The sequence below is a fragment of the Podarcis cretensis genome (assembly GCF_951804945.1).
Source record: "Podarcis cretensis genome assembly, chromosome: 12".
Classification (NCBI taxonomy): domain Eukaryota; kingdom Metazoa; phylum Chordata; class Lepidosauria; order Squamata; family Lacertidae; genus Podarcis; species Podarcis cretensis.
Window position 1 is genome coordinate 8,076,075 of NC_137181.1, and position 25,693 is coordinate 8,101,767.

The following is a 25,693-nucleotide window of genomic DNA, read 5'->3' on the forward strand; positions in this document are numbered from 1 at the left end:
ATGAGAACAGGGAAGGGTTTATACCAGGCTTCCTCAACCTCAGTCCTAGAGATGTTTTGAGACTACAATTCCCACCATCCCTGACCACTGGTCCTGCTAGCTAGGGATCATGGGAGTTGTAGGCCAAAAACATCTGGAGGGCTGAGTTTGAGGAAGCGTGGTTTATACTCTCTGCTTCTGTGTCTTGTTGCGCTTAGGATTTCCTGGCCGGATTTTGAATCGCTCAGTTTTGTTTTCTGCTGTGGTCATGGGAATCGCAAGCCTTTACTTCCCTGAAAACGCAGCCATGGCAGCCCCAGCTCTTCTTACCTCTTGGTTTAGGAAGCAGTACAGAACAGCAACAATGAAGCCCTGTATAACAAGGAGGAAAAAACACAGAAATTAAATTACTAAACCGGCAGCTGGAGAAACTCAGGTTTGCGGGCCAATTGGATTCCTCTAGACCTCTCTACCTGGTCCCTGGGATTTTCCATTGGCCATGCCTCCTCCCCAAAACCACACCACAGTCCCTCTCCCACACCCTCCTCCGGTCCCCCTCCCTTAAGATGTAATATGCCCCTGACAGGAATGGACCTTAGTAATATGGTGTCCTTGGTGAGGACCAAATTTGAGGCTCCCCCCCCCCAGCAGCTCCCAGCGCTCATATCGCCCTCCAAAAGTCAGGGAGGCGAGGTGCTGAGCTTGGAAAAGGAGCTGTGACGATCTGGCAGGGTCGTTGAGTCCTCCTGTCTCCTTCCCAAAGCTGGGCAAGTAGTAGTAGTAGTAATAATAGTAGTAATAATAATAATAATAATAATTTATTCTTTATACCCCTCCCCCACCTGGCTGGGTTTCCCCAGTCACTCTGAGTGGCTCCCAACAGAATACAGTGGTACCTCGAGTTACAGTTGCTTCAGGTTACAGACGCTTCAGGTTACAGACTCCGCTCACCCAGAAATAGTACCTCGGGTTAAGAACTTTGCTTCAGGATGGGAACAGAAATTGCGCGGCGGCGGGAGGCCCCATTAACTAAAGCTGTACCTCAGGTTAAGAACAGTTTCAGGTTAAGAACAGACCTCCAGAACAAATTAAGTTCTTAACCCGGGGTACCACTGTATTAAAAACACAATAAAACAACAAACATTAAAACATCCCTTTACAGGGCTGCCTTCAGACAAGTCAGATAGTTGTCTATTTCCTTGACATCTGATGGGAGGGCGTTCCACAGGGCAGGCGCCACCACCAAGAAAGCCATCTGCCTGGTTCCCTGTAACTTCACTTCTCGCAGCGAGGGACCTGCCAGAAGGCCCTCAGAGCTGAACGATGGGGGTGGAGATGCTCCTTCAGGTATAATGAGCAGAGGCCATTTAGGGCTTTAAAGGTCAGCACCAACACTTTGAATTTTGCTCAGAAACATCCTGGGAGCCAATGAAGGTCTTTCAGGACCGGTGTTATATAGCGCTAACTAGGCTTTGAGAAGAAGGACTCTAGGTCCCTGTCAGAGCCCTCACACCTCCTTCCTGAAGCAATAGCTTACTAGGCTTTGAGAAGGAAGCGGGAAGTCACCCCTTTCACTCATCACCCTGAGTTTTGGACGGCTGGGCCAGGGACACTTACCAGCAGAGGTATGTGATCCCTGGATGTTTGAATCACTAGGGAATGTGACCCCCCCAGGCTGAAGCAGGCTACTCAGCAATGGTCCAACTCTTTTGAAGGCAACTTCATCCATGATCAGAACGTTTGTCTTGTCACTGCTAGACTATACAGTGGTACCTCTGGTTGCGAACAGGATCCGTTCCGGAGGCCCGTTCGTAACATGAAAAGTGTGCAACCTGAAGTGCTGTATCTGCACAAGTGTGCGGCACGCTTTGGCGCTTGTGAGCATGTGCGAGTGGCGAAACCCGGAAGTAACCCTTTCCAGTACTTCCAGGTCACCGCGGGACACAATCTGAAAAAAACGTAACATGAAGGAAATATAACATGAGGTATGATTGAGAGCCAGTGTGGTGTAGTGGTTAAGAGTGGTAGACTCGTAATCTGGTGAACCGGGTTCGCGTCTCCGCTCCTCCACCTGCAGCTGCTGGGTGACCTTGGGCTAGTCACACTTCTCTGAAGTCTCTCAGCCCCACTCATCTCACAGAGTGTTTGTTGTGGGAGAGGAAGGGAAAGGAGAATGTTAGCCGCTTTGAGATTCCTTCAGGTAGTGATAAAGTGGGATATCAAATCCAAACTCTTCTTCTACCAGAAAATATGGCTGGGGCTGATGGCAGTCGAAGAGACAAAGGTACCTCAACCCTGATTTGTGTGAGCAATTCAGTCTGAGAGCAGCAGCAGTGAGCTAACTTGTGATTACAAACCAAGATGAGCCTCCTAAATCTAAGAGTAGCAGGCCCTGATTCTATAGCAGCATCGGAAACACCCATGCTGCTACAAGACTTAATCTCTGCAACAAAAAACAAAAAATCCTACAGTTGCACTATATAAAACTTTACTTAACAGGAAGAAATATGATTTAGAATATGAAAGACAAAGATGGAGTAAAGAGCTAGGAGTACAGATAACAAATGATATATGGGAGACATGTATGAAATCAATAGAAAAAGCCTCTATGGATTTAAGGCTCAGACTTATTCAACAGAAGATCGTATTTAGAGTCACCTGGACTCCAGCAAGATTATATTAGAAGAAAATAACAAGTGCAGATAATTGCTGGAGATGTGGAAGTAAAAAAGCGAACTTAACACATATGTTGATTAACCGCCTGACAATCAGACCATTTTGGAGCAAGGTGAGGATATTTATAGCAAAAGTAATAAAAAGAAACTATTATTTAGGGGAACCAAATTTAATTCTGAATTATATTCCAGAAACTTGGAAGATCTCAAGGGGTCAAAAAAAGTGGTTGTTTTGCGCTATATTAAAAGCAAAAAAAACTTGTTTTGATGAATTGGAAGAGTTGCAAAAAGATTCCACTGAGCATATGGATTGATATTATGGACAGATTAGCTACATACGAAGGAATTGCTTGTCGATGCAAAATAAGAATGGATAAATACAAAGAAATTTGGAGCGAATATCTAAGTGACAAGGCAGATAACAGTGGGAAATAGAGGGGGGAGAGAATGGTGATAAACAAGGAGTAGGCATAGAGACATCACCTTGCTGACAAAGGTCCGTATAGTTAAAGCTATGGTTTTCCCAGTAGTGATGTATGGAAGTGAGAGTTGGACCATAAAGAAGGCTGATCGCAGAAGAATTGATGCTTTCAAATTCTGGTGCTGGAGGAGACTCTTGAGAGTCCCATGGACTGGAAGAAGATCAAACCTATCCATTCCGAAGGAAATCAGCCCTGAGTGCTCACTGGAAGGACAGATCCTGAAGCTGAGGCTGCAATACTTTGGTCACCTCATGAAAAGAGAAGACTCTCTGGAAAAGATCCTGATGTTGGAAAAGATGGAGGGCAGAGAAGGGGACGGCAGAGGACGAGATGGTTGGACAGTGTTCTCGAGGCTACCAGCATGAGTTTGACCAAACTGCGGGAGGCAGTGGAATACAGGAGTACCTGGCATGCTCAGCTCCATGGGGTCACGAAGAGTCTGACACAACTAAATGACTAAACAACAACAACAGCAAGGCATAGGGATATTACTGTATCCAAATTTGTATTGTCAATTTGTGTTATTATTGTTATTATGGTTTTTTGTTGTACGTGTCTTTTAAGTTTGGTGTTTGTACTGACTGGAAAAAGTGAATAAATAAATAAATAAACAAAAACAACAACTCAGCAGTGGCAAAGCACACTTGTAAAATCTGATTGATCCCTTAAGTCCATACTTCACCTGGAATGATCCAATGCAGAGCTCTAGGGAGAGGCGAACCCCCACGTTGGCATAATCGGGAAGAAAATTGAAGATGATGTAATGCGTCCCAAACAGAGGGATGAGGAGCAGAGTCGACTTACAGAGGCGTCTGGGTTTGGGAGGAGAAATCGGGAGAAAAACACGGTCATGACACCCTGGCTTACAGGAAACGGGCACAAGATGGCGCTCCCAGCATCTCAATTGATCTAAAGTGACTCACAGGGCCCGTTGGATCTGGCAAGGCAAGAAATGTGGGGAGCCGCCAAATGGTGGAATGTGAGCTAATGGAACAACAAGCAAACAGATCCTAGCTTTGTCCCCACTGCCTATCTGTTGACGGGAGGCAGTGCTAATGAAATATACTCGTAGTCGAGAGTCGATTTCATGCTCTTTATTCAGCTCATAGTGGTGAGGAGGAATGGAAGTTCCCCCAGAATGTCTGCTTTATATACATTATTTACACAATGGGACCCATGTGATTGGCTAATTCCAGGATTCTCCTGTAGGCCAATCAGGTTGCGGATTCACTTCCACCTGGAACTGGATTGGGTGGCTCCTGTGGACCAATCAGACTGCTGCATTCTGGGTCCTATTGTTCTAGGACCAATCAGACTGCTGCATTCTGAATCCTATTGTTCTAGGACCAATCAGACTGCTGCCTTTTGGATCCTATTCAACTCAGTACATAACAGCTAACAAGGAGGTGCAGCCCTTGGCACCTCCTGCGCTGGTTGTAAGTAAGGACACAGGTGGGTGTGACGTTAACATATGAGAGTGCTGGAGGTGAAATAGTTAAACAGGTTACCCAATCAGAACCCAGGGGGTGGAGTCAGAGGGACTATAAAACCAGCTCTGGGAGGGGCAAAAGGGGAGTTCGTTGGGAGTTGGGTGGTTGGTTGGAGTGGGAGTGAATTGGGACAGAGTCTGTGGGTAGGTTGAGTTAGTGTAGCGAAATAAGCTGAGTCAGGAACAGTTAGGAGCTAGGAAGACAATATCTGAGAGGTAAATATCTGAGAAGTAAATATCTGAGAGGTGGTTTAGTGAGGGAGAGCAGGTAGCGGAAGTTATAGGTCTGGATAGGCACCCTATGATTGTAATTGACCGATGCCGTTTATGAAACCACACGCTTGTTAAACTGCAATAAATAAACCAAAGTTTATGTTCCAATTTAACCCTCACTGGACTCAGTATTGTACCAGGTAGGGCCTGGGTGGTGGCAGCAAGAAATAAAGTGGTGGCACAGGGATCAATAGCCGGTGAAAAGTCTGGGGACCTTGTGTGATCGCCACAGTGGGGACTGGCTGAGATTGGTGGATCAGTGCCCCATTCCCTCATACTCTGTGGCCATGAATCCTGTACATTTGCTAAAGGAACTCCCTTCCATCCTAAGCTTTCTACCACTCAGGCAGAGGGAGAGGTCTGGAGAAGGACCACACTACTGGCTGAGAGACTAGAAATGTTTGGCTTCTCCTCTCCTCGAACTTTTATAACTAAGAACTAAGTGCTTGGGTTTGCTTGTTTTTCCTCCTCCCTCCTCCTCCCTTTTTTCCTTTTGTTCTGTGCCTCTTAGATCGCAAGCCTGGGAGCAGGCACTGCCTCATTACTGAAATGTACAAGCCATTCCGGGAGCCTTTTTAGCCAAAGAGTAGGGTTGTTTTTTTTTAATGCCTGAAATAAATAAAATAGTACATAAACAATCATTCCCAATGTGTCACACCCCCACCCCAGATGTTCTAGAATTAAGGAATGAAAAAGAAACATTCCACTACCTTCACCCCATTCCAGATTCATAGGAACCTTAGATCTTTCTCTAAGCCCTCTGCTCAAAAATATGTTCACAGTATGCAGCCTGCCAGCACTTCCTGCTGGCTGGTTCCACTCAATTCACCTGTACTGAGATGAGTTGTTGAAACTGATTTGCCCCGGATCCAGTTTTTTCAGCAGGATTCTGATGATGTTGATAAAAAGAATGAAGTTGACCTGTCCCGGATGTAGGGAGGAGAGAGGGGAAGAGGGAAGAAGAGAGCACAGTTAATGTTAAGACAATATATTTTTTTTATTGATTGATGGATTGATTGGCCGCCCTTCACCAGATTTAAAATATATCCCCCAAAATGTTCTGGATGGAGAAATGATCTTGAGCGCTGAGGGTCTGCTTTGCGGGAATAGGGGAGAATATTCAAATCATATTCTGAAAAACACACTCGTTTTCTTTCTTTTCTTTTCAGATATATTTACAGTGGTACCTCTGGATGCGAACAGGATCCGTTCCAGAGCCCCGTTCGCATCCTGAAAGGAATGTAAGACGCAACTGCGCATCTGCGGCTGTGCGGGTCGCGTTTGGCCACTTCTGTGCATGCGCGTGACATCATTTTGAGCATCTGCGCATGCGCGAGTGATGAAACCCGGAAATAACATGTTCTGTTACTTCCAGGTCACCACGGAGCGCAACCTGAAAACGCTCAACTTGAAGCGTATTCATCCCAAGGTATGACTGTATTGATACTTGCCCAAAGATATACAAAAGTTCATACCCAACACAAGCACACTCTTTTTCTATGGGAGTTAAAAGAGAAAAAAAATCTCAGAAAACCCTCTTCCGAGAAGGTTTGGCTTACTCTGCAATAAACCACGACATTAACAACAACAGCCAAATAACCACTAGAACCACCAGATAAAACTAAGCTGTAGGCAAAATTTAAAAAGGCCTTGATCAACAGAGACTGGGATGAAGTGTTAGCAGTTTGTGAACTTCTCTCTCTCTCTCTCTCTCTCTCTCTCTCTCTCTCCCTCCCTCCCTCCCTCTCCCTCTCCCTCTCCCTCTCCCTCTCCCTCTCTCTCCTTAACACACACACACACAGTTATGAAAGCCAGAACATCCCACCATTCAAGTGTAAAGGTAAAAGGTAAAGGGACCCCTGACCATTAGGTCCAGTCGTGGCCAACTCTGGGGTTGTGGCGCTCATCTCACTTTATTGGCCGAGGGAGCCAGAGTACAGCTTCTGGGTCATGTGGCCAGCATGACCAAACCGCTTCTGGCGAACCAGAGCAGCACACGGAAACACCGTTTACCTTCCCGCCGGAGCGGTACCTATTTATCTACTTGAACTTTGATGTGCTTTCGAACTGTTAGGTGGGCAGGAGCAGGGACCGAGCAACAGGAGCTCACCCTATCACAGGGATTCGAACCACTGACCTTCTGATCGGCAAGTCCTAGGCTCTGTGGTTTAACCCACAGCACCACCCGCGTCCCCATTCAAGTGTACAAAAAGGCAAATAGGATACATACCCCAACAGAAAAGATAATGGGTCCTTTGATTAGCCACCAGTAAGGAGAACCTTGGTTTGCATCCCAGCAACTGGAAAGAACATGCAATGGTTAATGCAAATGAATATGCGATCTTTTCTGAATATTGTATGACTGAATTATTTATCCTTCTTCTTGTGTCTCCCTCTCCATTGGTATTGGTGGAGTGGGGGGTGGCCCTACTATTTTACAGAGACAGCTGCCTCAGGTGACAGATGCTGGCAGCAATGAAATGTGGGAAGACAGTGCTTGTATGTGCAACACAGCTGACCTGTGGCACCCTCTAAACACGGCAGTCTTCAATTGCTTTGTCTCATTTTTGCATCACTTTACAATCTCTTTTGTTTAAAAAGTCCTCCCCCAAAATTTGCCAGCATTTTATTGTGTATTTTTTAAAACTGCTTTGCCCAAATCAGGGATGTCCCTGGAAGACAGGTACACTTGGAGGGTCTGAGACGAGAAATGCCATAAGGGACTTCCGGTGTGGTGTAGTGGTTAAGAGCGGTAGACTCGTAATCTGGGGAACCGGGTTCGCATCTCTGCTCCTCCACATGCAGCTGCTGGGTGACCTTGGGCTAGTCACACTTCTTTGAAGTCTCTCAGCCCCACTCACCCCACAGAGTGTTTGTTGTGGGGGAGGAAGGGAAAGGAGAATGTTAGCCGCTTTGAGACTCCTTTTAGTAGTGATAAAGCAGGATATCAAATCCAAACTCTTCTTCTTTACCTGAGCAATAATGATCTTCCAGGCAATTTTTTTGGATTTTTGTGTGTGTTAAGCATCAGCCCAACACTAATTTGACCACTTTAAGCCTGCACATCTTGTGATACACACACACTACAATCCAAACACAGGTCAACAGCCACCACTTGCAACGTTTGCAATAGCAGGTTGACCACCAAAAAGCAGATGAGCACCTCCAAGGTGAGTAACCATGCATGGCTCATAGATCCATTGCTTGGTGGGCCAGTATTTCTGGAAGCCTGGATTACTTTCTTGTTTCCTGTGCCTCCCCCCACCCTCATTTTTATGAATCTGAACACAGGACATGACTCACGAAATGTCTTCGAAATGCACCTTGACTAATATCCACAGTATGGTAAAAAACGTTGGAACACCTGTAGGATTGAAAACAGAGGACACGGTGATTTTTATGGATGCAATCAACCCACATAATTTTCCAAAACCAACCACCTACTTGTTAAGGGGACAGATCCTTGATCTGTGTCTCTAGAGCAGGTGTGATGAACCTTTGGATCTCCAAATGTTGCTGTACTACAACTCCCATCATCCCTGGCCATGCTTGTTGGGGGCTGATGGGAGTTGTAGTCTAGCAACATCCAGACAGCGGTGGTGCATATGCCCGTGCTGCCCAGGGTGGGCGCACTCCCGAGGGGGGCATGACATGCTCCTGACGGGGAGTGTGGTGCGGAGGGTGCCCTCCCAGGCACGGGATAGCCGCTCGGGTGCCTGGTGTTGGGATTCCATTCCACCCTTTGCTGCAGACATGGGATTGCTACATGTCACATGTCTGTTTACATTCCAGCATAGATTGCTGGTGTGAGAGGAACTTCCGCTCTGTATAGCTTTTGTTTTCTGTCTCTTTCCAAGAAGACGGCATCTTTTCTTTGCCCTGATTTATGTATAATAAATGCGTAGTTTATTATGTGTCTACAGCCTCAAGCCTCTTCTGTTGTGCAGTTTACACTGCTGAGTAAAGTGTGCTCAAGTCTGCAAGCTCTGCATGTTGGAGCAGAGGTTGATGGATCTCCGCAGCGGTAGGGCTGAGGGGCGAAGCTTCAGCCAAGCCAACTGGCCTTTTTGACCCCCGATTCTGACATTGAGGTTATGGGCCCAGATCTGAGGCTTTACACTGGAGTAGGACTGCTATTAGCTGCTGCAGTGTTCTGGGGATTTATGAGGTAATGTGCAGCGTGCACAGGATCAGAGTTCAAGGGCAAATTCCAGCCAGGCAAAAGTTAGTGAGGGGAGTGGTCTGGAGAAACGTCTAGGGGCCAGACTTGGGGTGGCTTGGAGAGCAGCATTTGGCTTGCCAGCCTGAGGTCCACCACTGCTGCAAGTCCTCCTCACTTACCCCAGCCAAACAGCATGAGCCACCAGTAATATTTTCTTCCATGGGGAAAGGACGACAGCAGCAGGCAGTTGAGGTAGAGAGCTTCCACCAGCAGCCACATGAAGTTAGCCATTGTGAAATATTGACAGAAAACCACCGAGATCTTGCATTCGGTCTAAAGAACACAGAAAGTGAAACTTCAATGAACACCTTCATTTGTAGGGCATTGCTTTGGTTTTTTTGGTTGTGTGTGTGTCTGTTGTTATTCTTACTATTATTTCTTCGATTTGCATACTGCCCCTCATCAAAGATCTCATGGCAGTTCACAGCATAGAAATACAAAACAGAAACACAAAAGACATAATATGAACAAGAACAAACCAAACCCATAACCCTTCTATAGGTGCCCCGACATATTGCACAAACTACCCCTGAGTTTCAGGGGAGCTTCAGAAGGAAATTATGGAGAGGGTAGAAACATTCATTCAAATCTGAAAGCAAAGGAAAAAACCTCCAGGTATTATGGACTACAGCTCCCATAATCCATGGCCATTGTCTGTGCTTGCTGGGGCTGATGGCAGTTGGAGTACAACATTTGGACACAGGTTCCTCACCCCAGTTCTAACAGCATCCATGTGCAGGATTTGTAGATTTGGGGCATATCCGTTTCTCATTTTTCAGACTCTCCACATTTTGCAGCAATTTGTGAATTTTATTTTTAAAAGATTCGTCAGCCTAACCTTACTGTATGCTTGTGAAACACGGACCACTTATAAACGCCATCTCCAACTCCTCAAAAGATTCCATCAATGGTGTCTCAAAAAAAAAAAAATACACATCACTTGGGAAGACAGGCAAACTAATGCCAGTGTACTGGAAGAAGCAAAGATCACCAGTGTTGAAGCCTCGATTCTTCATCATCAACTTCGTTGGACTGGTCATGTTGTGCGGATGCCTGATGATCGTCTTCCAAAGCAACTACTCTATTCTGGACTTTAAAAATGGAAAGCGTAATGCTGGTGGTCAACAAAAGAGGTTTAGAGACTCTATCAAGGCAAATCTTTAAAAATGTAGTATAAACACCGACAACTAGGAAACACTTGCCTGTGAACGCTCCAACTTGAGAACAGCCTTTACCAAAGGTGTCACATGCTTTGAAGACACTCGAACTCAGGACGAAAGGGAGAAATGTGCTGAGAGGGAGGCACACTTGGCAAATCCACACCGTGATCAACTCCCACCCGGAAACCAATGTCCCCACTGTGGAAGGACGTGTGGATCCAGAATTGGCTTCCACAGTCACTTATGGACTCATTGTTAAAACCATGTTTATGGAAGACAATCTTACTCGGCTTTGAGGGATCGCCAAAGAAGAAGAAGAAGAGTGCAATTTTCTTTCACCAATGCACACGTTTCCACAAGCAGTTTTCCCTAATATAATGCATTTTGTATGTTATTTTTACGAATAAGTTCCTTTTTTATGTTTCCTTCCTCCCAGTGCTATTTTTCTAGATAAAGAAGTGCCAGAACTCACCATGAATGCCTCCCTTATTCTCTTAGAACAGCAATGGTGCCCAACCTAAGAGGTGCTGGAACAGAGTTCTGGTGAGTTCCAGCTGAAAAAAAGCCTTACTTCCCCTGATATGTGCATTTTTGTAAACATTGTTTGCAGTTGGAGGCAAGAAAGCTTCCAAATTTGCTGGAAACCAAAAGAGGTGAGGGCTGCTTGTGGGTTTCCACAGGCATCTGGTGAGCACAGGATGCTGGACTAAATGGACCACTGGCCTCATCCTCCAGGCTCTTATGTTCTTATGTTTGGACAACTTCATCACAAAATTCAGATAAGTGCGAATTTTGAAAACTAGCTGTGTTTCGGTTTGCATTTTATCATCATTATCGTTATTATTAAATTTATACTCCAACTTTTTCCCTGACAGGGACTCACGTTGGTTTGCAGATTAAAAAACGAAAACAGCTAAAAACAAAATGTTTTGGAAAATTCTGATTTGATAGATTTGGCCTTGAATGAGTGCTGAGTTGCTGGTTTTCTCCCATCCCTCTCAGGGTCTTGTTAGACCCAGAGAAGTGGTGGAGAGGGACCTTCAGTCTCAGCAACTGATTCATGAAATTTAGCTGCTGTGCTCCTAATGCCTGACACCCAGCCAAGGCTGTGAAGATTGTATTCTTGTTAATAAAATGTTAACTCCGACTTTGAATGGTGTGATTTACTGCCGGCTCACTCTGTGACAGACCCTGTCTCCAGCTGAAAGCAGAATACCAGATTACATGAAGCTTTGTTCTGCTAGAGCCAGGCAGTTGGTGTGTCCCCCCCCCCTCCAGGTTCTTCAGAAGGTTTCCAGGCTATAGTTTGTGTTTTAGGAAAAGGAGCAAGCAGAAGAAAGCAGCCCTGGTACCCATGTGGCCATGACACACACAGATGAAAACCAGAGATACAAGCAAGTCACACTTTTTTACACCTTACCGTGGAAAAGCTACAATAGTCAACATCTTCTGTTTTGAAAAGAACCTCATCCTTGACGAAGACGGCAATGGTCTTCAGGATGAAGGTGAAGAAGAGATGGACATGGATGTAGTTTCTGGGGCAACGGAGCCTCCTGCAGGAGCAGAACATGGAACCATAAGAGGCTGAGAGCAGAAGCTAAGAGACTGTCAGTGTCAACACTATGCTTGTCTACCTAGTAAACTTAAGTAATAGTAATAGTAATCATTGTCGTCGTCATCAAAATTTTGTTATTTATACCCAGACATTCTGGCTGGCTTCCAATGCATATAAAAACACAGAACATTTAAAACTTTCTGATACAGGGCTGCCTTCAGATGTCTTCTAAAAGGTGTATAGCTCCTTGACATCTGATGAGAGGGCGTTCCACAGGGCGGGCACCACCACTGAGAAGGCCCTCTGCCTGGTTCCCTGTAACTTCACTTCTCGCAGTGAGGAAACCACCAGAAGGCCCTTGGAGCTGGACCTCAGTGTCCGGGCTGGACAAGGGGGTGGGGACGGTCCTTCAGATATACTGGGACAGAGACCATTCAGGGTTTTAAAGGTCAGCATCAACACTTTGCTCGGAAACATACTGGGAGCCAATGTAGATCCTTTAAGTGTTAAATGGTTCTGACAGCCACTCGCTGTCACCAGTCTAGCTGATGTAATAAAAGATAGCTCAATGTTCAGGCAGAAATGAAATCCCTTTGGAGGAAGGAATTCTCCTAAATTCACATACCTCTTGTAGTCCCCCCCCTCCCTCAGAAAAGCCTGCTACCTGTCAGGTTCCCATGAAAATACCTGAATGTGATGAGGACCATGATGGCCATAGCAAGGGAGGTGGTGGAGATGCTATAGCCCACAGTGTAGATGGTTTTGACGGTTGTCAGGTAGGTGTGCTGAAATGGAAGGAGAACAAGGGCATCGGCGGAATGAATCTTATTACAAAATATTGAACCATTTGAAAGACGCCGTACTAGAGAAGGATTTGGCGGTAACATTGAACTATCTCCTGCAAAATAAAAATGGCTAAATCATGGGGGGGGGGAGGGAGCCACCACCAGCAGCCCATCTCAGAATGGTTTGAAAGAATCTGAGATATTCTAAAGTTGATTGAATACATGTCCTACAATAGAGCAACGAATGTACAAACAAAGAGATTCTTGCAAAGAGGGGTACCATCAGTTATGATCTGGGAGGATAAATGCCCTGTTGTATGTTATGCAATGGTCTGAGAACCTCACTGGCCTGGCTGCATTTGAACGTCAGTTTCATGTGGATATCTGTTTGGACATCTGGAGGCTGTATGTTGACTTATATGTTTGACTTAAGGTATATGTATTGGTAGGGAGTGGGTGGCCCTGTGGTTTAAACCACTGAGCCTCTTGGGTTTGCTGATCAGAAGGTCGGTGGTTCGAATCCATGCGGCAGGGTGAGCTCCCATTGCTCTGTCCCAGCTCTTGCCAACCTAGCAGTTTGAAAGCAAGCAAGTAGATAAATAGATACCACTGTGGCGGGAAGGTAAACAGCATTTCCATGTGCTCTGGTTTCCGTCACAGTGTTCCATTGTGCCAGAAGCAGTTTAGTCCTGCTGACCACATGACCCGTAAAGGTGTCTGTGGACAAACGCCGGCTCCCTCGGCCTGAAAGCGAGATGAGCGCTGCAACCCCATAGTCACCTTTGACTGGACTTAACTGTCCAGGGGTCCTTTCCCTTTACTTACAAGTATTGGTGGCTTCTGTGCCCACTGATGGTGGGGTTTTGATATTTCTTTTTTGTTTAATGCATTTCTATTCAACTCTTAAGCCAGGAAGGTTCCCACAGTGACTTACATACATCCAATTAAAGCAGGATTGTCCCTGCCCACAGGCTTACAATCAGAAGAAACACGACACACTGGTCTCCCAGGGTAAGAGGCTGGGAGGAGAAAGGAAAAATACCAGGTGAGAGCTGGGAGGAGCAAGCTGAGAATTACTTTGAAGAGAGGACTCCATATTGCACTTACTTTGTTTGAATTTTTGTAACCGCTATTTTATTGTATTATGGAAAACTTTAATAAAAATTGAATTACCAAAGAAACATGATAACACAAGGGGAAAGGGGAACGGGAGTGATGGAGAATGAAAACTCAGGCACCAATTCTTAAACAGTTATTATTAGTACTATTTGTAAATTCTCTCTCTCTCTCTCTCTCTCTCTCTCTCTCTCTCTCTCTTCACACACACACACACACACACACACTTCTTTCCCCTTCTCTTTCTTTTTGCTAACTTTGTAAGTATTTTTTTTAAAAAGAAAATAAATGCTTTTAAATAAATAACAATTCTCTGTGGCCTTTAGCTACTGTTCCGAAACACTACCCACTTCCCCTTGCATTGAAATATTGCAAATAGAAAGCAGATTTGAGGCTTAATGGTCAATTATAAGCAAATGGCAGACAACAATAACACGTGTGAGCCACAACAATAATTCAGATTTCCATTCTACTGCTTGGAAAAAGATGTGCGCTTTTGAACAGGGAACACAGTGTGCCTTTCAGACCACTGTGGATAATCTTTCCTTTGTGGTTGTTTGTTTGTTTACTGCCACCATCCCACTCTTTGGCTCCAGAGGGTTTCCAGCAAACAATTAAATATTGAAACTACTAGGTTAAAAAAAACAAAAACAACAACCCACATGAACAGAGCATATAATTATAAAATAGTGGAATGGTAAAAACAAATACCATAGAATCACAGAATTGTAGAATTGCAGAGTTGGAAGGGACCATGAGGGTCATCAAATCAAACTCCCTGCAATGCAGAAATCTTTTGCCCAACGTGGGGCTAGAACCCACAATTCTCATGCTATAAACAAATGAACAATCTGGGACAAGCAAGCATAAGCTCCTGAAATTCTTCAGGTATAGATTCCAACAAATCTTCAGAAACATCGTGTGCTCTACACTGAACAACCAAACGGTTTTGAACCTCAACATCCCTCCCTGCAGCCTGCTTCGGAAATACCAATTATTAGAGATAGTTTTTTAGTCTTCGAAACCTCAGAGGAGGCAGGAACACCACTGAGCTCATAACTTAGAAGCCTTGGAGCCAACCGTCTCAGCATTAGCAAGCGCCAGGGGGTCCCCAAGAGGGTTGCTAGGCAACAAGGCTTTCCTTTCCAAACAGAGCTCTGCCACTATTAGTTTGGAGCAAATGTGTAGGAGTGGCCCAAAGAAAAGCAGGAGATTGGCAGATTAAAAAAGCATGAAGACCAGTCTTCCACAGGACAGGAAACATATGGTGCTTTGTTCAACAAAAATATAAAACATGGCTGGGGAAACCTGTGGCCCTCCAGGTGTCACACTAACCCCAGCTCATGTGGAAGACGGTCAAGGATGAGAAAACCTGCAATATCTGGATGGCAACAGCTTCCCAACCCTGGTACAAAACCAAGGAAGTAGCCCAGACTTTGTGGGATGTAACACCACTGGAGCAGTCAAATACAAAATTTCCTGTTTGCCCAGAGTGGACACACAGGGGAGTGTTGCTCCAGCCAGGAGGACTTCCTGTCTCACCTGGTCTGGAGCATCCTCCTCCTGTGTGTGACCAGGTAGGTGGGCGTGACCCTGGCAGACCCTACAAAAGGGCCAGTCACACAGCCATCTTCCCTTCTCCCTTCTCTCTCTTGACTCTTCCTGGTGCTCTTATGCTGTCTGCTGGCTCTCAGCCAGCAGCACATGGGCTCATTCACCACATGGGACGAAGCCACACTCTCTTCTGTAACTACAAACTAAGGCCTGCCTTCAGGGGTCATGCTGTGAACTGAATGTAAGTAAACTTCTTATTACTTTTAAAAGAAGACTGTTGTGTCATTATTGTTTTAAAGAGGGAGTTAAAGGGAGTTAAAGGAGTTAAAGGGAAAGGGAAAGTTTAAGGGATGTGGGTGGCACTGTGGGTTAAACCACAGAGCCTAGGGCTTCCTGATTGGAAGGTCGGCAGTTCGAATCCCTGTGACAGGGTGAGCTCCCGTTGCTCAGTCCCTGCTCCCATCCACCTAGCAGTTTGAAAGCACGTCAAGTGCAAGTAGATAAATAGGTACCTCTCCTGCAGGAAGGTAAATGGCATTTCCATGTGCTGCTCTGGTTCACCAGAAGCAGCTTGATAATGCTGGCCACATGACCTGGAAGCTGTATGTCGGCTCCCTCAGCCAATAAAGCAAGATGAGCACCACAACCCCAGAGTCGTCCGCGACTGGACCTAATGGTCAGGGATCCCTTTACCTTAAAGGGGAATTTACTAGGAACAAATCCAATCTGGACAAACCAGACTGGATTGCTTAACTCAAGAGATTCTAACGAATCTACCAACAAGCTTCCTGCAATGTACAGGGAATGTGCTCTGCTACTAGCTCACTAGCGTGAGTGAGGAAGGATAATATTTAATCAATATATCCTCTCCTACTATCCACAACATACCCACAGACTTGAGGCTGGTAGAGCTGGGAATGGTTCACACCAGCAAGGCCTTTGATGTTTACAACAGAGCAGAGCAGGGAGCTGTCCGCCCATTCCCTGACACCAGTGGTGCTGAATCTGAGTAGTAGCCCTTATAGGGCTCCTCAGAATATGTTGGGGACTTAGACCAGAGGCCTGGGTTAGGGAGAAGGCAGGATGGCGCCATTCTAGACTCTTGAGTCAGAAGCCAAACTAAGCACCCCTTTTAAATGGTAGCAATTTAATGCCAAAGCAGTGTACTGGCTAGATCAGGAGAGGGGACTTATGGACCTCCATATGTACTTGTACTTTGGCTCTCAACAGGCCTAGCTGGCATGCCCAGTAGTCAGGGATGATGGGAGTTAAAGTCCAACAGCATTGGAAGAGCTTCAGAGTCACACTCAACTGTGAACCTAAGCCAATTTCTCTCTCTCTCTCTCTCTCTCTCCTTCCCTCTTTCCCTCTCTCTGTCACGTACACCACCCTGAACTAGGGGATAATTTTAATTCAGTTCACGTTAAAGTCAGAATTGACCAAATCCACACTTCCAAAAGCAATATGTGGACCAAAATTCACCCATCCTTCAAAATTTACTTTTCTTGGAATTTTGGAATGTCGTTCTCCTGCCAAGTACTGTGTACAAGAACGCATACAACACACACAAAATCATCACGTTATGGAAAATTGTTTTGAAAGACAAAAGTGTATATTAGAAAGTGACACTAAAATCTGACCCGTTTTGATGAAAATAAATCACATACGGGTGTGGAAATGTGCAGAACAGAACCTGAGATTTGAAAGGAGAGAAACAGGAAATGATCACACTCACCAAACCCTATTCTGAATTTCTTGGAAGAAATGGGGGGATGTAAGAAATACGTTCCCCTTCATGGATCACTGCCTTGTCATGGCGAAGGGGTTTGGATAACTCCAAGACACTATGAGCTATGCCTTGCAGGGCCACCCAAGACTGGCAGGTCATAGCTGAGAGTTTAGACTAAATGTGATCCACCTGGAGAAGGAACTGGCAAACCACTCCAGTATTTTGCCAAGAAAACTCCATGGACATAAATAAGGAGAAGCTTTGAGAAGAAAGTGAGAGTTTCCAAGGCACGCACTGGTTCACGGGGTCACGGAGAGTCGAACATGACTAAGACAACTAAACAACAACAAAGAAACATGTTAAGTGTGGTACCCAAATAGTAGGAGGAAGAGTCCTTCCCTGACTTGAAAGGTGTGCCAGTCCAAGATATTGTGATGGCCTGGGACTCGGGCTCGGACTCGGAACCAGAGGAGACTCAGTCTGCACTGCATCCTTTGCCTCAGGCATCATCTGAACCAAGTCTGGGGCCTGATCCTGAAGAGTCCCAGTCTGCACAGGTTCCCCTGCAACAAACACCAGCTGGGCCGAGTCAGGGGCCTGAGCCTGCCCTAGCTCCAGATGCAGGGATTACCTCCAGCTGGGCCATCACTTACAGCTGCTCCACTACCAGTTGGGTCAGGAGACGCTGAGGCAGCCCCTGGGTCTAGTAACCCAAAGACATCTCCCGAGCTGCAGAGACTGAGGTCTGAGAGAAGGAGAGACCTGAGTACTCGCAGGAGGAGTGCTCGCCTTTGGGCGAAACAGGGAGGTGGGTCGCCGGGGGATCAGGACCAGCCGCTACCCCAACAAAGATAAAAGGCTGTCGGACCCCGCCCCAGGTTGCAGGAGCAACATTGCTGTATGTTAGATCCTGCCTAAGATCCTGTACCTGCCCTTGCCTGGTTTCCTGCCTCGTGTCCTGCCTTGGCCCTGTCTGACTGACTCCTAGTGGAACCTCTGGATTCTGTTCTGGTCCTGGACCATGTTTCACGGGTTACCCCCAGGGCCAGCACAGAGATCCCTTATCAGCAAAGAAACTCGAACTGCAGAGTTAATTCAATGCCAACTTTTTGAGGCACCATTCCTTGCCATCCATCATGCTCTGCCTAATTGCAGGAAGCATTGATCTCCTGTAGAAGTTGCCCCCTTCCCCTAGCCTTCCCCCTGCCTCCCAAATACCAGAGAGTATCATTCTGAGGTACTTATTCAGCTTTACCCACCTCATAAAGAGTAACCTCATCTTCCACTGGACATGCTGTGGAATAGGGAGGAAATGGTTCAGTCCAACCCTGAGCTGTGCAGCTTCTTTTCACTGAGCCTGTGAACAACAAGGGGGCAAGAAGTCAGAAATGTAAGATGAATTTATTATTTTGGTCACAGACCAGTTCCAGCTCACATACAATATCAAGGAAGTCATAAAACACGATAGGGATACATCTGAATTTGCAGTTGGGTATAACAGGAACAATACAGATATAGCAGCAGTTAAAAATATATAAGTTAAATCTTAATCACTAAAATATAACCTAAAATTGTCATTTGAGGCCTTAGTCATTATGGTAGCACAGTTTTATGGCAGTCGCACAGAATTTGGCCATCCTTAGCATGATCTCTGGATCCTTGTCCTCTACCAGGGATTTTAGACATTGAAGTTCGGACCCATTTGGAGATTTTTGTATAGCAGGGATGATAAGTGCCAAGCGTATATCCCCATAGAAATGACCGCGTAACAAGACATGAGAGACAGTTTCTACCTCCATCAAGCCACAGGGGCAGACTCGTTCTGCGTATGGTTTACCCTCGAATCAATAAAGCAGATGGCAGCACGTTGAATTTAGCGAGGGCAAACAACCATCTCTATTCAGGTATTTGTAGTTTTTACAAATATATTGCTGAGATGAGCCCTCTCCCGCTATCTTTTATTGCTGGGTGTTTGTTCATCTCACTCATGTGGCATTGCAGTTCCACATCCCAAATTCGTTGGCGTATTATTGCTCTAGCTTTCTCATAACCAACAGCTACCAGGGCCTGTGGGGAAAACCCCAAGCCTCTTAGCTTTTTGTACAGTGTAGCTTTCCATTTGGATTGGTAGGAATCCAGTAGGCTTACGGGAGCCAACCCGAGAGGGAAAAATGTAAGATGGGATTCTCTCAGTTCTAAGCTGCCTCTTCTGAGTCTTGTTCTCTTGCAAACTGTGGGTCTCTGCTGCTCATTACAACACTTGAGGCACCCTTACCATTTACAGTATTTTTTGCTCCATAAGACACACCTGACCATAAGACACACCTAGTTTTTAGAGGAGGAAAGGGGGAAAGTCCTGTTTTTTGGGGGTCAGCTCAAAGTTGTGCAGCTTCTTTTGCAAAGGGGAAAACCCCCCTTTTTGAGGAGCAGCTCAAAGTTGATGAGCTTACTTTGCAAAGGGAAAAAATCCTGATTTTGTGGGGTTCAACTCACAGTTCTGCAGCTTCTTTAGGAAAGGAAAGAGAGCCGTTTCTACAGTTTCCAGACAGATAATCTAGCCAGCCAGTCACATGTCGCTGGGGGAACAAACAGCCTCCATCTGCAGAACATTCAACAATGGAGTCCTGGGCAAGGCGGCAAGGGGCTGGAAAGGGAGCCAGCGATCAACCACACATTCAGTCCATAAGATGAACAGACATTTCCCCTTACTTTTTAGGAGGAAAAAGGTGTGTCTTATGGAGCGAAAAATACGGTATGTCACTTCAGCGAAAAATCAGAAGTTTCACTGGAAACTGTGTTCTTGGAAACATTGGGGGGAATTACCGAAAAAGATCCCTCAGGTAACAATATGCAAAGGGTTAAGTGCAGTTGTAAACAGTACCTAGAAACAAATCAACATAACGAGGGTCATGGCAAGCTAAGGTGCCCTCACCTGGATGCTTTGTGAAGTGGAGAAGGATGTCCGGGCAGGTAAAGGTGAGCGTTTGTCCAGCATTTGTATCCGGCCAGCACAGGAGTTGGTCCCATATTCTCTTGCAACCTTGCAAAGGGAGGGGAAAAGGCACTTTGAAATCTCACATCTTTTCGCCATGCTTGGAAATGGGAATGCAAAAGCAAATAGGATTATCCCAGTGCCTTCAACTGAGCCCAGAGGATGATTTGTAGCCTCTGGAACTCCTTCAATATCATGGCTATAATATGCCTAAATCCATTGGAGGGCATCTCAACCAAAATGTCTCAAAATAGCATGCTTTCAAGGACCCAGAAGTTATTATCAGGCTAGACGTTGGCGGTGGGGACAGGACCACAAGGGGTGGAGGGAGAGAAAAAGCTCTTGGTATTAGTTAAGCAGTCCATATACAGTGGTACCTCTGGTTGCGAACGGGATCCGTTACAGAGGCCCGTTCGCAATCTGAGCAGAACGCACCCCGCGTCCGCGCATGCATGGGTCGCAATTCGCCGCTTCTGCGCATGCACATGACATTATTTTGAGCGTCTGTGCATGCGTGAGCAGCGAAGCCCAGAAGTAACCCTTTCCGGTACTTCCGGGTCGCCGCAGGACGCAACCTGAAAACGCTCAACCTGCAGCAAACGCAACACGAGGTATGACTTTAAGAGGGAATGTGGGAGGAGCTAAGAGCCATTCAAATGAGACACTTTCAGATGCTTTAGGTTTAGGGAAATTCTTCCCAGAGAGTTTTGGTGAAACCTGCAAGCACATGAAATGCTCTGTTTGAACGTCTACTAGCCGCTCCCACATTCCTTCTTAGAACTTGTCAAATGCAGACGTCATTAGATAGAGTGACTCCAGCTGCCTTTTCTTCCATTTCCCCTTTTTAAGTTAAACTATAGAAATAGTTAAACTATGGAACGATCTCTCTCGGGAGGCAGTGATGGCCACCAAGCTGGATGGCTTTTGAAGATGTTTAGATAAATTCACAGAGGATAAGCTTATCAATTTTTACTAGCGAGGACGGCTTTGCTTTGTCTCCATGGTTGGAGGCAGCTCTGCTTCTGAATACCAACTGGAATACTGCTAGAAACTGCATAAGGAGACAGTGCTCAAGTCCAGCAAAAATCTGTTTGGCCACACTGTGAAAACAGGATACTGGCCTCCTCTTTCCCCCCTTTTTTTCTCATGTTTGGGTTTTTAAATACCTAGCCTGATGGAGAACTCTGCAGAACTAGGAAGCTTGTGCACTATTTTGTGGCATTTTGGCTGGCCTAAAATCAAGGGTTTGCTCTAATATGGACATTGGGATTTCCCTTATGAAATCCTGCCTCTACCTTTACATTTTGTGTGACTGATGTAATGTACTGGTGTAAAGTTCACCCCAACCATAGAATCATAGAGTTGGAAGAGACCACAAGGGCCATCGAGTCCAACCCCCTGCCAAGCAGGAAACACCATCAGAGCACTCCTGACATATGGTTGTCAAGCCTCTGCTTAAAGACCTCCAAAGAAGGAGACTCCACCACACTCCTTGGCAGCAAATTCCACTGTCAAACAGCTCTTACTGTCAGGAAGTTCTTCCTAATGTTTAGGTGGAATCTTCTTTCTGGGAGTTTGGAGCCATTGCTTCTCTGGAGCAGCAGAAAACAACCTTTCTCCCTCCTCTATGTGACATCCTTTTATATATTTGAACATGGCTATCATATCACCCCTTAACCTCCTCTTCTCCAGGCTAAACATGCCCAGCTCCCTTAGCCGTTCTTCATAAGGCATCGTTTCCAGGCCTTTGACCATTTTGGTTGCCCTCCTCTGGACACGTTCCAGTTTCTCAGTGTCCTTCTTGAACTGTGGTGCCCAGAACTGGACACAGTACTCCAGGTGAGGTCTGACCAGAACAGAATACAGTGGCACTATTACTTCCCTTGATCTAGATGCTATACTCCTATTAATGCAGCCCAGAATTGCATTGGCTTTTTTAGCTGCCGCGTCACACTGTTGGCTCATGTCAAGTTTGTGGTCAACCAAGACTCCTAGATCCTTTTCACATGTACTGCTCTCAAGCCAGGTGTCACCCATCTTGTATTTGTGCCTCTCATTTTTTTTGCCCAAGTGCAATACTTTACATTTCTCCCTGTTAAAATTCATCTTGTTTGTTTTGGCCCAGTAACCAGTAACCAGGCAGCCTCTTTCTGGACCCTTTGAAACACCCAAACTATATTAAAGGGTGTTCCCACACTGAATGAAAGTTAGTAACCAAACTGCAAAGTGAATGAAGGTAACACAGGCTCCAGGACCTAAGCAAAACACAGGCTACACAACTGTGACCCAACACCTTAATGCTGACTAGGTAAAGAGACCCCTGACCATTACATCCAGTTGTGGACAACTCTGGGGTTGCAGTGCTCATATCACTTTATTGGCCGAGGGAGCCGGAGTACAGCTTCCGGGTCATGTGGCCAGCATGACTAAGCCGCTTCTGGCGAACCAGAGCAGCACACGGAAACGCCGTTTACCTTCCTGCTGGAGTGGTACCTATTCATCTACTTGCACTCTGTGCTTTAGAACTGCTAGGTTGGCAGCTGCAGGGACCAAGCAACGGGAGCTCACCCCATCGCAGGGATTCGAACCGCCGACCTTCTGATCGGCAAGCCCTAGGCTCTGTGGTTTAACCCACAGCGCCACCCACGTCCCTTAACGCTGACTACATCTTTCTAAAATAGATACATGCGAGCTACTTGCACACCCCTCTCTGCCCTCCATCCCTGCAAGTGAAAGGCATGATCAGAGTTTGAGGACATGTTGTTTCAGCCAAAGAAAGGATACTTAAGGAAGGTGTGAAGCAGAAGTAGTGAGGGGCATGGCTTGGGGTGAGTGTCAAGAGCTAGAATGGAGGTCTGGGGTCCCAAGGCATGAAATTTCCCAACCTTGAGATATCCAATGCCTCTCCAGAGATCCAAACACTTCTTCTTCTAAGGTACCTGCTGTTTCATTCATGTGCTGCCGAATCTCCTTGAGGCATTCACTCTCGTTTTTCTTCCATTCTGTTAAAGCTTCGCATTCTGCTTGAGACATTCCAAGACCCTGGAAACAGGGGAGAAATAAGAAGCCCATTGATACAACCTAACCTTCTTTCCCTCTCTGCACCCCCACAAAAAAACCCCTCCTTATAGTACAATCCTAACCACGGTCCCATCTGCACCATACATCTAAAGTAGAATCATAGAATCATAGAATCATAGAGTTGGAAGAGACCACAAGGGCCATCGAGTCCAACCCCCTGCCAAGCAGGATTATGATACCACTTTAAATAATCATGGCTGCCCCCAGCAAAGAAACCTGGGAACTGTAGTTTGTTAAAGAGGACAGTGAGAGTTGTTAGGAGATCCCATTCACCTCCTAAACCTACAATTCCCAAAGTGTTCTATTGGCTAATCCCTCTTCCCCGGTAACTCTGGACATTGTAGCCCTGTGAGGCAAATAACAGTCCCCTAACAACTCTCAGCATCCTTAGGAAACTACAGTTCCCATGATTCTTTGGGAGGGGACCTATGGCTGTTTAAAATGGTATGATAGTGCCCATGTCTACTCAAATGCCCCTCCTACTGGATACAATGGGACTTACTCTCAGGGAAGTAGGGTGAGGATTGCAGCCTTTGTTGTTTGTGATGCTATTAACATTTGAGTGATGTATTCCTCCCCTCTTCTTCCTTGCACATCCTACATCAGTTCACTACGTCAATCATCATTCAGTTGTTGAAAACGGTGTGACATGTAATAGTTATTACTGAATAAATGACTCAACATTGGGTATATCTGGTGCTTGGAAAAAGGGGAAACTGTCATAGAATTGTAGAGTTGGAAGGGAATCTGAGGCTCATCTAGTCCAACTGCCAGGGCCGGATTACCCATAGGCACTAGGGGTGCGGGGCACCCAGGCGCCGGGCTCTCAGGGGCGCCAGGCTGAAAGTCCAGGGCAGAGATTTGGAATCTGAGGGTTGAAGAGCCAGGCCAGCCGACAGTCACTGCTGAGCAGAGCACAGCTCATTGGAGCGCCACAGGGTTTTCTGTTGCAGGAGCTGAGGCGGCCAGCCGGCTCCACCCTCCTGCATGCCTGGGATTGGCGGGCTGTTGAAAGACACACACACACACTGCTCACACGAGGCGTGCAGCTTCTCTCCCAAGCATCTGTGGGGACTGCTCTCCTCCCTCCACGCATAGTATGTACCGGGCATCTACAGATGACAATACAGTGGTACCTTGGGTTACAGACACTTCAGGTTACAGACTCCGCTAACCCAAAAATAGTACCTCGGGTTAAGAACTTTGCTTCAGGATGAGAACAGAAATCATGCAGCGGCAGCCGGAGGCCCCATTAGCTAAAGTGGTGCTTTAAGTTAAGAACAGTTTCTGGTTAAGAACGGACCTCCAGAACGAATTAAGTTCTTAACCCGAGGTACCACTGTATAACACCGGTCCTGAAAGACCTACATTGGCTCCCAGTATGTTTCTGAGCACAATACAAAGTGTTGGTGCTGACCCATAAACCCCTAAACAGCCTTGGCCCAGTATAGCTGATGGAGCATCTCCACCCCCATCATTCAGCCCGGACACTGAGGTCCAGCTCCGAGGGCTTTCTGGCAATTCCCTCCCTGCGAGAAATGAGGTTACAGGGAACCAGGCAGAGGGCCTTTTCAGTAGTGGCACCCACCCTGTGGAACACCCTCCTGTCAGATGTCAAGGAAATAAACAACTATCTGACTTTTAGAAGACATCTGAAGGAAGCCCTCTTTAGGGAAGTTGTTAATGTTTGATGTTTTATTGTATTTTTAATATTTTTTGGGAAGCCGTCCAGAGTGGCTGGGGAAACCCAGCCAGATGGGCAGGGTATAAATTATTATTATTATTATTATTATTATTATTATTATTATTATTATTATTATTTTCCCCTTGCAATCTGGGATTCAGCACATGGCTGCAAACTTTCCTTTTGGCCTCTGCTCCTGATTATTTTGACTAGTCATGGCTTGCCGCTACAACCCATTGATTTCTCGTTAAGGGGCGGGAGAGAATGAGACCCAGAACAATCAAAACACGGTGAAATCGACCTACTTGACAGGTGGCTTGGCTGATGCTGCTCAGCTCATTTCCACACCAGCGGGATAAATATTCAGCAAAGTTTGCAGATCTCTGGATCATATATTTTTTTCGGGTCACAAAGAGTGCAGAAGGCAATGACTCCCTAATGCATGCGCTATTCATATTCACAGCCGTCTTCATTAATGAAGAGGCCTCCAGCCAAATACATGACTGGAGATGGGAAATACTTTACCCACTGCAAGTCTTCTATTTGCCACGCTCCTCTCAATTAGTAAGAACATATAAAGAGTCTGCTCCCCCACCCCTCTCCACACACTGTCCCAAGAGGGGAGCCTGTGCTATACTAAACCTTTTGGGTGCCCCTAGATTAGGGATTAGGGGACGCAGGTGGCGCTGTGGGTTAAAGCCTCAGCGCCTAGGACTTGCTGATCGAAAGGTCGTCGGTTCGAATCCCTGCGGCAGGGTGCGCTCCCGCTGCTCGGTCCCAGCGCCTGCCAACCTAGCAGTTCGAAAGTACCTCCGGGTGCAAGTAGATAAATAGGGACCGCTTACCAGCGGGAAGGTAAACGGCGTTTCCGTGTGCGGCTCTGGCTCGCCAGATGCAGCTTTGTCACGCTGGCCACG

At 46.2% G+C, this 25,693-nt stretch overlaps 1 protein-coding gene across 1 annotated transcript in view; it reads right to left on the reverse strand.

Moving 5' to 3' along the window:
• GHRHR (growth hormone releasing hormone receptor) overlaps positions 1 to 25,693 on the reverse strand; it is a 30,279-nt gene that overhangs the window by 2,022 nt on the left and 2,564 nt on the right. Inside the window, exons 2-12 of the mRNA XM_079946983.1 lie at positions 22,951 to 23,053; positions 19,952 to 20,059; positions 18,279 to 18,376; positions 12,523 to 12,620; positions 11,701 to 11,833; positions 9,240 to 9,393; positions 8,202 to 8,262; positions 7,129 to 7,198; positions 5,728 to 5,819; positions 3,819 to 3,948; positions 310 to 351 (exon numbers count right to left, since the gene is read on the reverse strand). Of these exons, the coding sequence (XP_079803109.1) occupies positions 310 to 351; positions 3,819 to 3,948; positions 5,728 to 5,819; positions 7,129 to 7,198; positions 8,202 to 8,262; positions 9,240 to 9,393; positions 11,701 to 11,833; positions 12,523 to 12,620; positions 18,279 to 18,376; positions 19,952 to 20,059; positions 22,951 to 23,053 (1,089 nt within the window). The remainder of the gene's footprint in view (positions 1 to 309; positions 352 to 3,818; positions 3,949 to 5,727; positions 5,820 to 7,128; positions 7,199 to 8,201; positions 8,263 to 9,239; positions 9,394 to 11,700; positions 11,834 to 12,522; positions 12,621 to 18,278; positions 18,377 to 19,951; positions 20,060 to 22,950; positions 23,054 to 25,693) is intronic.